This window comes from Vipera ursinii (assembly GCF_947247035.1).
Source record: "Vipera ursinii genome assembly, chromosome: 13".
Taxonomy (NCBI): domain Eukaryota; kingdom Metazoa; phylum Chordata; class Lepidosauria; order Squamata; family Viperidae; genus Vipera; species Vipera ursinii.
Window position 1 is genome coordinate 16,728,265 of NC_139526.1, and position 16,100 is coordinate 16,744,364.

At 47.0% G+C, this 16,100-nt stretch overlaps 1 protein-coding gene across 1 annotated transcript; it reads right to left on the reverse strand.

Moving 5' to 3' along the window:
* Window positions 1-204: 204 nt before the first annotated feature.
* WIPI2 (WD repeat domain, phosphoinositide interacting 2) lies at window positions 205-15,484 on the reverse strand. The gene is made up of 12 exons (XM_083373166.1): window positions 15,163-15,484; window positions 9,229-9,311; window positions 6,737-6,906; window positions 6,518-6,614; window positions 5,406-5,503; window positions 4,745-4,837; window positions 4,537-4,607; window positions 3,753-3,860; window positions 3,287-3,451; window positions 2,777-2,884; window positions 2,192-2,325; window positions 205-1,101 (listed from the first exon to the last, which is right to left on the reverse strand). The coding sequence occupies exons 1-12, from the start codon at window positions 15,234-15,236 to the stop codon at window positions 989-991; spliced, it is 1,314 nt and encodes a 437-aa protein (XP_083229292.1). The 5' UTR covers window positions 15,237-15,484; the 3' UTR covers window positions 205-988.
* Window positions 15,485-16,100: the final 616 nt, after the last annotated feature.

The window sequence follows — 16,100 nt, forward strand, 5'->3', positions numbered from 1 at the left end:
GATCTACTAAGCCAAGATTCCTGGCTTCACACAGCTTTTAAAAATGGCCCCAAAAGACAGAGAAAGCTTTACTGTATTTTCCCTTCTCTCTCTCTCTCTCTCCTTGGCCGAGCAAAGCCTTAGCTTTACGCTGGAAGATGCTTGGAAAAACAAGGTCCCCGGCCACGTTGGAAGAGAAAAATTACCACAATCCCACAAACGAGGCAGAATCAGGAGGAGTTTTAATTATCAAAATGGTCCGAGGAGCCGGGGACAAAGCAAAAGGATACAAATCGGAGAAGAGCTGGACGAAATGGATCACGGAGGAGAGGTGGGAAAGATTCAGAAGGGAACCGCTTGATCTTTAGTAAAAGTAATGAGTCAAATTCACCAGGCAGGCCTGTTAAGCCGTGCGCAAAACAAAACCACTTTTGATTATTATTATTTTTTTTAAAAAAATTATCATTTTTCTTGTCCAGGCAGAAAGAAGCTAAAGCGTCTTCAGCGCGACAATGCTGCTCTTCCGTCCCCTCGCCCAGTGCGAAGTTCACAAACTTGCTTTCTTTAGAAATAATAATAATAAAAAAATTACCGTTATAAAATCTATTGGCTCGCCTATGTTCACTTGGCACAAAGGAGGCATGCAAAGCTCAAAGGTGCTGAATAAATAGCGGGGGGGGGGGGCGATTTTCTTTTCTTTTCCTTTTTTTGGCAACAACAAAAATATACGGGTTATCTCCTGACGGCTAAAAAAAAGCAGGAGGCCACCCAGGTGTGTGTTTCCACCTTGGATGGGATGGAAATCGGCGCTACAAAGCTAAGGTGTGCGGGGGTGTGTGTGTGTGTGTATGCATGTTTTGCTTTGAAACTCTTTTGGAGGGAAGTCTTGTCTCCTTTGAGGATCACACTCTTGGTTCAGGCCAAAGTCCGCAGCAGCGTCGACACAAGTCCTCCAAGAAGCGTCAGGCTGACGTTCTCAGCTTTGGGAGTGGAAATCACAGGTCGAAGTTCAGTCAGTCCGAAGGATCATGGGAGGATGTTCGCCATCCTCATCTAGCCGCAGGGAGCTGATGTCGTCCTCCAGGCAAATGCCCCCCACGGCCCCCAGGTCTTCGTTGTAGACTGAAGGAAGACGAACAGGAGACACCGTTCAGAAGGCACCTTTTTGGGGCTCTAGGGAGATTCTCCATCATACAAAGTCAGGGTTGTTCCAAAGGCGCTTTTGTTTTATCTTAGGGGTTGTTTCCCCCCCACCCCTTCCACTTGAAAATGCTTTGCTTCTCATCTAAGAAGCTTCTTCGGTCCAGAACCGGAGAAAACATATTGGATGAGAAGTGAAATAAATAAAAAAAAAAGTCCAGTTGCCTTTTTTTATTTTTATAATTAGTTTTTTTATAATTAGTTTTTTTTATAATTAGTTTTAACTTTTAATATGTATTAATTACTACGGGCATAGTTGTTTAATCACTTTTTAATTTTTCTATCTTGTTTTTTTATTATGTATTGCCCTGTTCACCGCCCTGAGTCCTTCGGGAGAAGGGCGGTATACAAATTAAATTATTAAATTAAATTAAATCTTTTCTTGTCCAATTTTAGAAGGATCCAAGACACAAGCTCTTCTGAGTTTCTGGGGAGGTGCTTTGCAGCCCTCCTTAAGTCGTTACTGGACATCCTTACCCCCCCCCCGCTTGGCTACAACTCTCTGGGCCAGGGCGGCGGATCAAGAGAAGGCGACAACGAAAGCCTGTCACCAAAGCACAGGAGAGACTCTTGTCTTAATAGCAATAGCTAATATATAGATGTATATGTCGCTTCAGAAGGCTTTACAGCCCTCTCTAAGCGGTTTACAGTCAGCCTATATTGCCCCCAACAATCCGAGTCCTCATTTTACCGACCTCGGAAAGATGGAAGGCCGAGTCAACCTTGAGTCGGTCAGGATCGAACTCCTGGCAGTGAGCAGAGTGAGCCCGCAGAATTGCACTGGAACCACGGCGCCACCTAGTGGCTCTTAAGTCAGCAACCATGGCCATCAACCCAGAGATACTGGAGCACTGCTATCATGTCACCCCTGGTCCTTCTCTACGTTAAACTAGACATACCCCCAATTCCAGCAACCGTTCCTTATATGTTTTAGCCTCCATTCTTCCTGACAAGACAGGGAATCCCTGCAAACGTCTCAGCCCACCGTGGAAACTTTCTGCGTGGTTCTTACCGTGTCTTGTGGGTGAAGAAGGCATATAAGGAGCACCCCTAGTCACAGCGGCACTGTAAGTCTGTGCTACTAGGGGCCTGTCATGGGAGGCAGATTCTAGGATTTCATTGGCTGGCTCCATGCTGCCATCCAACCTAGGGAAACCGACAAGGAGACATCACCAAGCATGCCCTGGTTGCATGAACAGCACAACTCAACGTTGGGCAGGAAAACTCAAGACACACTTGCAGGAACCAGCTATATTTAAGGTCAGATAGGCTCCTCCGACAGAGTCTAATTGTAATCATTTTTGGCACCCAAATGTAATTGTTTTACGAGTGCAATTGAGCCCAGGATTATGGGCTGTAACTTGTATTGGTCATTAAAGGGTTATTGTGTAACTTTGGGGTCCTCAACCTTAGCAACTTTAAAACTTGTGGACTTCAACTCTCAGAATTCCTCAGCCAGCCAAAGATCACCTCCACAGATGTGTTAGAAGCTCTGTGCCCACCCCCTACTTGGAAGTCCATGTTGTATCTTTAGGACCAACCCTCAAAGAGGATTTTGGGGCAAGGGGGGGAAGAGATAGTGAGGGAGGGGACTCACTTGTGCTGTTTCATCAGTGTGCATTCCCCCCCTTCCTGGGGGTCCAAATTGTACATGTAGAGATATCCATCGGCAGCTGCCACCAGCAATCGAGGGATTTTCTGAATTCTAGAAGGAATTAAAGATTCATCAGCTAGCACTGATGATGTTGCCTAGGTGGGTAATAAAACGTCTGCAAGAAAACCACCAAGCTCAGAGAGAAGGAAGGAAGGAAGGAGAGAAAGGAAGCAAGCAAGAAAGGAAGAAAGGAGAAAGATGGAAGGAAGGAAGGAAGGAAAGAAGGAAGAGAAAGAAAGAGAAAGAAAGAAAGAAAGAAAGAAAGAAAGAAAGAAAGAAAGAAAGAAAGAAAGAAAGAAAGAAAGAGTCGCCTGAAGGATATCCATGTAACTATGCTCAACACTGCCCAACTGTAAAACCGGAATCCCTGGGGGGTGGGGTCCTCCATCAGCCTCCCTCTCCACCGAAGGAAGCTCTTGTAGCCAAGACCACCCTTCCCGTCCCACTACTCACGTGGCCAAGGCGCAGATGTTTCTGTGCCCACAGAAGGGGAGCCGGACCGTTGCGAAGGCTCGGCCTTGGTTGAACATTTCGGTCACCTGGGCAGGCAGGTAGTTTGGGAACGTCCGAATGGTCTCCACAAAGTAGCCCGTCCAGGTGGTGGGTTCTTCCTGAGGTCTGGAAGGGAGGGAAGAAAGATGGCTGTCAACATTGTCCCCTGAAGACACGAGCGTCCAGCCAAGCAGTTGGGGACTGCTCTTCTTTTCGAAGAGGAGCTTTACGGGACTAATCCCCCCCCCCGCAAAAAAAAAATTGCAGGCAGGCAGAAGCACAGGACACAATCGACGCCCCTCTGCTTCCCCGCCCCAACTTTCCTTTCTCTTGGAAGGGGAACCCTGCAGTCGCTCCGGCTAATGAAGCCAGTTGTCTCTCCGGGTTCAAGCCAATTCGGAGGCCGCCCTGCCTTCCCCAAACTTACTTCTCTTTCACAGTCTCCAACTTGAAGATGTGCACCGTCTCTGTGTTACTGGAAGCCGACAGAAACATGCTATCCATGCTAAAGGCCAACGAAGAGATGCTGACGCACCTGGAGGAAAGAAGCCAAGAGACGGTGGGTCAACCACGGGCGGCCTGTTGCCTGTAGCCCCTCCCTGCTCCCCCCCCCACTGCCTCTTATGCTGGAGTCCCTTGCCTTGCCTGCCCTATCGAGGCCAGAAGATGCTGGCAAAGGCTCTGGAGGGGAGAGAGACGGTCTCCCTAAATCGGAAACCCAGTTAAAAGTCTGTTCTTGTTGGACAAACAACCTCAAGACTCAGAGGGAGGGAGGGGAAGGGGAAGGAAGGAAGTGGGAAGGAAGGGCGCCCCGGCTTTATGGAATCAGCTGCCGGTTGAGCTACGGATGGCACCTGACCTTCGCTCCTTCCGACGCGGTCTGAAGACCCATCTATTTGAACAAGCCGGCCTGGCCTGATGGGGGATGTGTTGGGTTTTTTTATTGTGGATTTTTATATTATTGTATTGTTTTAGCTCGGGCTCCTATTTAATTCTTTTTTTTAAAAATTTTGTACTCTGTATTTTTATATGTGCCCTGTTCACCGCCCTGAGTCCTTCGGGAGAAGGGCGGTATACAAATATAATAAAATAAAATAAATAAATAAAATAAAAGAAGCGAGGAAGGAAGGGCCACTTGTGGAGAGACAGAACAGTTCACACAGCCTTCAATCTCCCCCCAGGACCATCTTCAGACGGCAACCACACATCACCTCTTCATCCCCCTTCGGAATTCAAAGAGCTTCTGCCCTTCTGGAATGGAAAATACCCGGATCACCGTACCCTGTTGAAAGAAAGAGGCCCAACTTTCAAAGCCACCTTCTCCAAGTGACCAAAGCTTCCTTTTTCTGCCTGTCTGATCAACTCAAGCTTCCCCCCACTTTTTTTTTGCCTTCTTCCATGCAGGGATTAGGAACTCACCTTTTCTGAGGCGGTGGCCAGCTTCGTACCGCTTGCGTCGAAAGCCAGGGCAGCCAGCGGACTATCGTGGGCGGGGATCATGTTGGTAGCTCTCTGTGGGGAAGCAGGAGAACAGAAGACCAGACCTTAAGTGTCAACGCTGCTAACATCCGAGGTTTTTGCACTGACGACAGATGGAAATGTAGCCATCTTTTTCCCTTCCATTTTTAAGAGTTAAATGATGCTGGGGAGGGAGGGAGGGGATGTGAATGAGAGGCCAGCTAGACATGACAACGCTAAACCTAGCGTGAGAATCAAGGTTACTGAGCCCAGAGCTTATAAAGAATTGGCGGGCTGGAGAGCTGGAGAGGAGGCCCGCGCTTCAAGCTAATTGGGGAATGTGATTTATGACAGTTAATTGGAGAAGGGAATTTGGCTTTGATACTACGTGCCCGGGGAGGGGGGAAAATTCAGTTTTTGGCTTCGATTATGTAACTGCCGATATTATGCTACTCGAATAAAAGATCTTTGAAGGTAAGCAATGCCTCGAGGTTCTTTTGAAGAGTTTCATCTGTCGGAATCATGACACTTAGAGCAGAACGGTGGCTCCTGCCCTCCCATCCGCCCCAAAAAGCCTCCAATTTCCAGAGTCAGAGCATGGTGGAAGCCTGCAGGATCTTACCAGGTTGATGGTGTCAAACACTTGGACTTCACCGATGGTCGCGCTCCCTGGATAAGCCAGGTAACAGTTATCATTGTTTATGGACAGGGAACATAAGCCTAAGAAAAACAGAGAGGGAACGACACAATAGGAGTCTCTCCTTTCCAAAACTGCCATGAAAGAATCAAGATTAATTACAATAATATTATTAACCCTTAATGGATTTTTGCCAGCCAGGACTGAATCATGTGATTTTTTTAAGGTTATGTCTACGGAGAGACCGTGTGGGATGGTTAAAAGATGGTTTGTTGTGTTTTAAAAGAAAGCGATAAGTTGTTAAAAAAGGTTTATATTTATGGAGGTGAAGAGGGAAGCTATTTCTTTGAATTTCTTATTGATTACATTTTTTTCCTTTTATGTTCTTCCCACCCACTCCCCTTTTCTGCACTCGCTTTGCCAAAAATGTGATTACGTGACTGTGTGTCGTGTGTGTGTGTGTGTGTCTGTGTGTCTGTGTGTGTGTGAGTGGTAACTTCAAGGATGGGTCATTAGTACCTTCTTTGGAACCAGTTGTAACTTTGAACGGTCATTAAGCAAGAATTAGTTCTAACTGGCTCTTGGTTTTTGACAAAAAATAAAAAAAGACAAGGTGCCAATCTGAATGTTGTGCCAAGCAAATGCAGAAGGAAAGTGTCTCAATCTGATCCGTCCTTCCTTCGGGCCCCAGGAGCCTGGCTGTGTGCACGCATCACAACTTCCCAATCTGGGTGATGTCAAAAACATCAGATAAGCTCAACTAACTGTGTAGGAGACCAGCATTGCGGAATCTAGGGGTGGAGTCAAAAGAGGAATCAGCCAAGAGTCTCCACGGAGGTGCAAAAGACTTAAGACCCGACTTTCTTGAATGTCATTAACCTTTACCTAGCTGTGTAGATTCCTGTGCATGGATACTGGTAGAAATAAATCAGTTTAAATGCGGTTTTCACATCTGGCCCAAGTCTTTCGTGCCTGACACGAACATCCCTCAGATGAACGCGCCCACCTTATGGTTTTGGAAGTAACCAGCTAAAATGGGGGAGCGGAAAGGTATCAGCTTCAGAGGAGGATCAAAGGAGAGTAAGGAGCATCTTTACCTGCAGGATTGGGGGGCGTTTCCCTGATGGTGTGCAGCACCTTCATATCCCGTATATTATGTATGTACAGAGACTCTTCTAGGCACACGATCAATCTCTGGGGGAAAGAAATAAAAAAAAGAAGGAAAAGGAGAGAGAGAGAAGCAGATAGCAATAGCACTTAAGATTTATACAGATAATACCACCAGGAGAAGCTCAGCTGAGTGGGCCCCCACTCACCTGCCTGTTCAGCTTGACGGCCAAGATGGTGTTGGAATAGCTGTAGTTGCAGATCTCTGTCCCTTTCTTGAAGTGGCAGACTTTCAGCTTGCGAGGCGCTCGGAGGCTCACGATGGCTACCAGGCTGCTGGAGAAGAGCCGTTCCACAATGCAGACGTCTTCTGTGTCAGCTGCAGGGTGACGGTGGAAAGGGATCGGGGTGACACGAAACAGAACCACCAACTGGGTTAACTGCAGATGCTCTGGGCACGAGACTCACCCACCCACCCACCCAGAAATTGTCTAGGATGTCTCTAGAAGGTTGTCTGGATAGAACATTGGGCATCTACAGTTCCTATTACTTTACTAGACCACCTGTGGTCTGTGGGGTTTATTATAGAATGGAGCTGGAAGGGACCTTGGAGGTCTTCTAGTCCAGCCCCCTGCTCAAGCAGGAGAACCTATACCATCTCAGACAAGTGACTGTCTAGCCTCTTCTTAAAAAACCTCCAGTGATGGAGCACCCACAATTTCTGGAGGCAAAGCTGTTCCACTGGTTGATTGTCCTCACTGTCAGGAGGTTTCTCCTTAATTCCAGGTTGCTTCTCTCTTTGATCAGTTTCCAACCGTTGTTTCTCGTCCCGCCCTCTGTTGCTTTGGTGAATAACGTGACCACCCCTCTTCTTTGGGGTAGCCCCTCAAATACTGGAAGACTGCTATCATGTCACCCCTACTGCTTCTTTTCACTAGACCAGCCATACCCAATTCCTGCAAAGTATTCAGAGACACTTCCTCACTAGACGGAGAAGTAGAGCGAGCATGGGCAGGCAGAAAAGCACTGAGAGTAACTTTTGATTTCCTGCTGGCTTCCCCATTGAATTTCCTGGTAGGAAGCTGACCAGGAATGTTGGAAATAACGATCACAGGACCGCGTCAGCACTGAAGCAGCGATAATGCTGTTAAAATGTCATGGGTCCCGGATTTGGGACACCTTCTTTAAGTTAGCCCATTTGAGGTTTGTTGATTCAATGACTGCTGCCCTACAATCGTCTGTTTCGCCCAACTAAAAGTTACAAACGGACACGAAAGTTTTAGCAGTGCACAGATTTTTTTAAAAAAACAAGGGCGGAGGTACATGGGTCTAAGAGACAGACCATTTCCAAGTGAACCGGAACATTGGAGGCAGTCAATTAAACTACTGCCAGCCAGAGACAGTCTCTCCCTGGTGGATCAATAGGTTGCCTATAAATAGCCTGCACATATTTCAGCGCGAAGCTGTTAAGTGGGAGAAGGCGAAAGAACAAGAGGGGTAAAAGTCCTCCACTCGCTGGAGCTTTGAGAGCTGTAAATAAAAAGCAACTAAAAATCGTTGCTGCTAAACACACTTCAGGCCGCTAGTGAGGCCTCCTGGATGGAGCTATTAATATAAATCTAACATTATCAAATGGCGTTGCAGCCGGTGTTGGCCAACTAGGAAAACGGCCAGGGAAGTTAATATCTTGAGTGGTTCTGATTCGTGAGTCCATCCGACCGAGAGACAGCGTTCTGCTTTCTGAGCTAGTCAGAGAAATTCAGGAAGCTGGAGACAAAGTGGACGCTCCGAGCGAGCAGTACATGCAGGATCCAATCCGGATCGGTCACCGGGACCAGAGGGTTAGTCTTCCAAACATTTGGTCTCATGCTGGGAACCTCTCTCTAGTAGTGTGTGTGTTTTGGGCTGTTCTATGTATGGTATTTACATGGTATCTGTTGTGTGCGGCTTTTTAGATGTTGATTGGGGTGTTGATGGCTGGCAATTAAATCCTTGGTTGTTCTTTCCTTGTGCTGCCCAGCCCTCACCTCCTAAGTACTTGGTAAGCTGGGGGTAAATCAGAAGTCCTGTTGACTGACAAGGATCTATTTCCCAGGCTTCAATCATTTCCCCGGCTGTTTTTGAGCCTGCTCATCCAACAATCTTAATAGCTGCAAAACTGAATGTATGTCAACAGCCAACGATTTAATAGCCAGCCATCAACACCCCAATCAACAACTAAAAAGCCACAAACAACAGCATATAAATGCTGCACACAGGATAGCCCAATGCGCAGATTCTGGAGAGAGGAAAGTTCCCTTTCAACACGAAAGCTCGGAAGACAAAACCTCTCTTTCCGGTGACTGACCCAGATTGGATCCTGCAACGTTATCCTGGGACGTGTATCTTCGCCTTCACTTATTTATTTATTTATTGTGAGCAGTCTGTGACCCAAGGCCACGTGAAGCTGCTACGATTTCACAGAAGGCCTCCCCATGTTGGAAACTGGAATGGTCTCATCATAGACGTAGTCCTCGACTTAATTCATTTAGCAACTGAACTCGAAAGTTACGGCAGCACTGATAAAATGTGACTTACAATGAGGAACTGCAGTCCATATATCCTAACGTTGAGAAGGCGGAGGAATCCCACCTTAGTCTGCAGCCATAATTTAGGGAAACGGAGACCCCAGAAGGGGAAAAGGACACCAAGGGACACTCACTGCACTCATAGATCTGCTCCAGTTTATCCACAGAAGAGAGAGAGAAGAATTTGTAGCCCAGCACGCTGCCGACGGCCAAGGAGCTGAAAAATAAGCCACAGATCAAACAAGGATACCGATTTTTTTAATATACATTTATTTTATACGAAGCATGCTGAACTCCTAACATTTCTCCCAAGACCCTCAAACGCCCCCCGCCCACCTTTGCAAAATCCAGCGCTCAGCCTTTTGTCTCTTGCACACCCCACCAAAAGCCAGCGACAGATTGAGTCCTTCGGGAGAAGGGCGGTATACAAATAAAATTAATAATTAATAATAATAATAAAAAACTGAGCTGGTTGCAAGCAGGGACAGTTGAAAACGGAGCTACAGTCCTCAGAGTTATGTTACTTAGCAGCCGTTGGAAGCTCTAGCAGACCTACCTGGGGGCTATCTGCCACCTGGATTTGAAATTCCGATTATTCCCCCCCACCCCGCAGCTTTGCAGTCATGTGAGCAATTTATAACCCTTTGGGGCATCCCTGTCAGCTCCCCAAATCCTTATTACTTCCTTATTTCCCTTTCATGTGTGTGTGTGTGTATAATGTATGTGTGTACATATACACACACACACACACACACACACACACACATATATATATATATATACATATACATATATATACATATACAGTATATATATGTATGTATGTATGTATATATATATATGTATACACACAGACACCACTGCTGCCCTTGAGAAAGGAATGTGTCTCCCTTATCAGGGAGACGGTTGCAGAGAAACGAAAGCTGGAGAAGACCTTGAGATGCGTGCCAACTGTGGCAGTTACCCGCACATCGTTGCCACCTGTAGATTGGCTGAATTTCAAATGGATATTATAACTCTTGGGGGGGGGAGGAATATTGCTGGCTTAACTATACCGTTTGAGCAGGATTTTCCCCAGATCTTGCCTTGACTTCCTTGCTGTCACTGACCCCTAATAAAAGTTTCCTTTGTCTGTTTCAAGAGTTCTGCTTTCTTGGGTGGTTAGCTGAGGGGGGGAGGGGGTGTCCTTACAGTCTCGTTGTCCTGTGACAACGCTTTACTGAAAACGAACTCTTATTGGGTTGTTGGGGTTTTTTGGGGGTGGGGGTGGGGGGGAAAGCAAATCTGCAATCGTAGTGAATAATTAGATCACTTTAATGGCTGCAGAGATTTACTTAATGAACCTTGCAAAAAAAAAGTCATTAAAAATAGGAGGGTGGCCAAGTCAATACAAGACCATCACCATTTGCCACTGTGATGGGCAGGCTCCCATTATGGTCCTAAGCTGATGCCCACACTGTATTGTTGTTTGCATTGGGTTGATTTGTTTGCGCCGAGCTAGATAATATTTTGTCTACACTTTGCAGCACAATTCTTCTATTTGAGAAGGCCGGGGAAGGAGAGATACAGCATACGGATCTCTCGGTTTATTGCAAAGGCTGGTTATCCTCAAGAGAGAAATAGCTATTGATTATTTTTTTTAAAAAGCCTCATTTGTATCTCAGCACGGAGACGAATCGCACCACAATTCATTTTCTTTTTGAAAGTACAGAAAACTAAAACGCTTCTCTCTAATGCACCCCAAAGGGAAAGTCAGTATTTTTTAATCTAGTGGTTTCGAGATTATTTATAGAGTTTATACTAGCCGTTATTTATAAGTCACTATCAATTTTAACAGGCTCTAAAGCAAGCAGAACTCACCGTAGGCTCTCTTCTTGCTACATTGGTTTGTGCTTAAATTGTAAGCCGCCCTGAGTCTTCGGAGAGGGCGGGATATAAATAGGATTAAAATAAAATAAATAATGATTTAGGGGGGAAAAGGGGAAGGCAAGAAAAGACTCGGTGTTATGGAGAGCAAAATGGATTAAAAATAATCCCGTCATCCGGCAATGAGAAATATTCAACAGAATGATATATTGTTTTACTGCCTTTTAAGTGTGTGTGTGTGTGTGTGTGTGAATGCAAGTCCACCACAGTCAAGGCTGCCTTTGGGGTACCATTGGAGGTCAAAAAACAAGAGTTTTTGTCGGACTCTTATTTTTAAGAAGACGATCAAACGGATCTCATAATATAAGCAGTCAGAGAAGTGCGGGGGGGAAATTTGAGGATTTACCTGTTGGGCAGTGGAAGCAAGAGTTGCTGGGTGTGTGGAATTAGTGGCTGGGGATCCAGGAAAGTGAACTGGCCCATTCTTCTTTGCTCATCCTGCCTACAAGACCAACCCAATTCTACAAGCAGCTCAACTCCAAAGTTTAATCACTTCCCGTTATTGACTTCTGGCGGATCATTTTTTCTTCAGTAGCCATTCGTCTCAGTGCAGACCCCTCTCTTGCAAAGCTAGTTAGTTTCAAAGCCCCCATGTTGGGCCTTCCCTTCTTTGCAAAAGAACTCAACCCACTTTGCATTCAAGAGACGAGGCCTCTGCAGCACTCCGGTTTTGGGCTCTCCTGCCAACTTGCAAATGTACACACACATACACACACACAGAAGTAACCACCAGTGGAGTGAACGGAACAAGCCACCATCGAAGGGAAGACGGGAACAGCCAAAGCAGCTTAGTGTTTTTCCTCCCAAGGAAAAAGAAAAATAATAATCTGACCTGGCTTTCCAGGAGTGTTTATAGCACATTTGCTCATATTCAAGCAAAGACATCACGGTTCCTGTCTTAACCGTTACGTTATGAAAGAATCGTGTGAAAGCAGACTTGTGAGAGCAGGGGGAAAATACTGGCTTCCCTTCCCTGCTCCACCATTTCAATATTCCTAACTTAAAAGAGTGGCTGGTTTTTATGAAAATGATAAAATCTCTTTTACGAGAAGGCAAAATCTTAAGAGGAAAGAGTCGGCACTTTTAACTAGCTAGGGTAAGTTGTCCCAAAGGTGCTTTTCAAAAGGCAACGGGATTTTCTTTGTTTTTCCTTTGAAAAGTCGTCCAAGATACTTCTGTTCACAACTGGAGGAGCTTCTTGAATGAGAAGCAAAACGTATTCAAGGAGAAAACAAAGAAAGTTCATTTGCCTTTTGAAAAACACTTCTGGGGCAACCGTGACCTGGAGGATTGAGAATCTCCAGACATTTAGATAAGTCAGGAATTGTTCCCCCCTCCATTTTTGTTTATTATCCGAGCCTTTTTAGATGGACCTAAGAAACTGCAAGCGCTTTTTCATCCCTGCAAAGAGAGAAAGATCTGACCCGAGTGAGCTGTCAGAATGTGCTTCCCTAAAGCCACATTTCACAACCTTGGCCACTTTTAAAGATGGGTGGACTTATACTCCCAGAATGCCTCAGCCACTGCTGAGCACTCTGGGACAGTGTTTCTCAACCTTAGCGGCTTTTACGATGAGTAGACTTCAAATCCCAGAATTTTCCCAGCCAACAGGGGCCATCCATACTTCCAGGAAAAGAGAAGTCCATAAAATAGGGGCTACCACCGAGAAGGCCTGGCCAGAGCTGACTCAGCCACAAATCTAACCGCAAATTGCTTAAACTTTCCTTGGTTTTTAGATTCTTCTACATCAACCCCGACTGTCCTCTGGAAGGACAGATCTTAAAGCTGATGCTTAAATCCTTTGGCCACCAAATGAGAAGAGAGAGACTCTTTGGAAAGGAGCCCAATGTTGAGAAAGATGAAAGGCAACAGGAGAAGGGGACGGCAGAGGATCAGACTGCTGGCTGGTGTCATCAACACACAATGAACGTGAATGTGGGCAACCCCGGGAGACAGTGCAGGATAGGGGGAAGGGCTGGCATGCTACGGTCCATGGGGTCGCGGCGAGGGAGACACCACTTAAGAGACTTCACAACAAAATCAAACCAGGCTAACGTTTTACGTGTCATTTATCCGTTCGTGCAACTCTAAGCCACACACGCCATGCTAGAGTAAAAAAAAAACCCACAAAGCAATAAAACAAGGAGAAAACAGTTAATACTGTTGCTGCATTGGCTCCCGGTTGCCCTCCGGGTGAGATTCAAGGTGCTGGTGATGACCTATAAAGCCCTACATGGCTTGGGTCCGGGTTATCTGAGGAAACACCTGCTGCCGGCATCAAGCTCCCTTCGTCCAGTGCGCTCCCACAGGGAGGGTCTTCTCAGGGTGCCACCGGTAAGAGATTGCCGGTGGACGACACCCAGGGATAGGGCCTTCTCAGTGGGGGCGCCTGCCCTCTGGAACCAGCTGCCAGTGGAGCTTAGGACTGCCCCCGACCTCCGTTCATTCCGCCGGGACCTGAAGACCTGGCTCTTTGAGCTCTCTGGCCCAGGCTGAGAATTTTAATTTTAATTTTAATTGGGGTTTTATTTGTTCAGGGACGGATATAATTTTTTAATCTGTTTTTAACTTTTGTATTTTTTTTGTTTTAATCACCCTGTAAACCGCCCTGAGTCCTTCGGGAAAGGGCGGTATATAAATATAATAAAATAAATAAATAAATAAATAAATAAATAAATAAATAAATAAATAAATAAATAAATAAATAAATAATACGGCTACCTCCCCAAATTACCGCATCAGCGGAGGAAACAAGAGCCAAGGAATAAAGCCTCCATTTCAGGGCAGGGTTGCAAAGCCTGAAATGTCTTAAAAGAGTTTTTCTCAACGGATTCCCACGAGGCACCAAACTTGCACCCTGATTTACTTTTTAAATAGGTCTCGGGGGGGGGGGGAAAGAAATCCCCAGATAGGCAAATGTCCCCCATCTTGGTTAACCTTCTATTTCCCTCCCCCCCTTTATGAAACCCACCCAACCCAATGAACCCCTACTTGGACAACCGTCTCCCCATGGAGATTTGGGGGGGGTGTTTCCTGGCCCTCTGGTGTCCCTCCCAGGAGAGGTTTGGGCTGCCTCCCCTCCGGGATGGCTCAATGAGGACCCAGATTGTTGGGGGCAATTAAGCTGACTTTGTAATAATGCCGCTTGGGGTGTGTGTGAAAGCCCTAATAAGCAGGCATATACATAGAATGAAGGCTACTGCTAAGCTTGTAAAGCCGCCCTGAGTCTTCGGAGAAGGGCGGGATATAAATGGAATTAAAATAAAAATAAATAAATAAATAAATAAATGGGCTTCCCCTTTGCCCTAAGGCAGGAGTAGGCAACCTTGGCTCTTTCATGACTCGTGGACTTCAACTCCCAGAATTCCTGAGCCAGCTTTGGCTCAGCTTGGAAACCTCTCCCTTTCCCCTCAGCGTGGCTGGCTCAGGAATTCTGGGAGTTGAAGTCCACGAGTCATAAAGGGGCCTAGGCCTAGGCCAGGGGTAGGCAACCTTGGCTTTTTAATGACTCGTGGACTTCAACTCCCAGAATTCCTCAGCTTGCATGGCTCAGCTTGGAAACCTCTCCCTTTCCCCCCTCAGCGTGGCTGGCTCAGGAATTCTGGGAGTTGAAGTCCGTGAGTCATAAAGCGGCCTAAGGCCTAGGCCAGGGGTAGACAACCTTGGCTCTTTTACGACTCGTGGACTTCAACTCCCAGAATTCCTGAGCCAGCTTTGGCTCAGCTTGGAAACCTCTCCCTTTCCCCCCCCCCCCCCAAACTCAGCGTAGCTGGCTGAGGAATTCTGGGAGTTGAAGTCCACCAGTCATAAAAGAGCCAAGGTTGCCTACCCCTTTGCCCAGGGCAAAGGGCTGGGCTAGATGGCCTCTGGGTGGCCCTTCAATCTCAATCTTTCTGGGATGAAACCCGAGTGGGGCAGTCTTTTCCCCCTTCCCAAGGCCCATCATCCACAACCAGTTGTGGTGGTGGTGGGGGAAAGGTAGGAAGCCAGGTGAGGGAAAGGGCATCTTGGCCACGCCCCCTCCTCCTCCTCGCCCCCCCCTCCCCGCTTTCGAATCTTGGCTCCTGCCTCTCGCCCCCCCCACCCCGCGGCGAGCACGCGCGTGCGCGCTCCCTCTGGCCACGCCCCCCTGCCTTCCTTACGTGTTGTCCTGGTTGAAGTTGGCGAAGAGCAGTTGGCCGGAGCCGGCCTCGCCGCTCTGGCTGGCTAAGTTCATGGCGGCCTGGTCGCGCGTCCTTGGCCGTCGGGAGCGCGAAAAAAGGACGGCGAGGCTCAGCCTCGGAAGCGCCCGGCCCGGCTCATCTTCTCCGGCTGTCTCTTCATCACCTTCTCCGCGGCCGCCTTGTTTACGCTGGGCTAGCGGCCCAAGCCTCTGGGCGCGTGCGCCATCCCGCTCCTCCTTTCCCGGCGGCCTCTTCGGCCTCGCGCAGGCGCGCTGGGAGGAAAGACGGGAGAGCCGGCAGGAACAGCCAGGCGCCTGCGCACTGGCTCTCGAGAGCCGCCGAGCTGGATTTTTTTTTTCTCTCTCTCTTTTTTTCGCGCGTGTGTGTGTGTGTGTGTGTGTGTGTGTGCGCAGGCGCGGTTTCGCTTTCTGCCTGCAGGTTGCTTTTGCAGGGGGAAACCAGGGCTTCCCAAAGGAGGCAAAAAGATGCCAAAAGGCAACGATTAAAGATTTTATTTTATTTTATTTTAATTCCATTTACATCCTGCCCTTCTCCGAAGACTCAGGGCGGCTTACAAGCTTAGCAGTAATTCCATCATTGGTTCCTGTTAGGAATACATCGTTAAAAATGGATAAATAATTTAAAAGCAGACCCCCCCCCAAAATAATAATAATAATAAAAAAAATTAAAAAAGTAAAAACCCGATTCATTGGCTAGCTTAGGGAAAGGAATGCAAGGAAACGCCAGATCATGCCAATGAAATAAAGGGGAAATAAACGAAATAAAGTGGAAGAAAAAGCTCCCAATTCAGCCTGTATAATAATTCCTCATTTTTACTCCTCTTGCAATTTCACGGGGGAAGCAATATTCGAAGGGGTTTCGTTTAACCCAACTACGGTGGAATATTTTATTTCTGC

What these genes read in the sequence shown, in the direction of transcription:
- WIPI2 (XM_083373166.1), bottom strand. Translation starts at nt 15,236, where the DNA reads ATGAACTTAGCCAGCCAGAGCGGCGAGGCCGGCTCCGGCCAACTGCTC. An exon ending in TTCCGAAGGGGGATGAAGAG is followed by an intron (nt 3,861 to 4,536) that starts GTGATGTGTGGT and finishes TCTTTCCTCCAG; the next exon opens with GTGCGTCAGCATCTCTTCGT. An exon ending in TTCTTCACCCACAAGACACG is followed by an intron (nt 1,102 to 2,191) that starts GTAAGAACCACG and finishes GTCTTCCTTCAG; the next exon opens with TCTACAACGAAGACCTGGGG.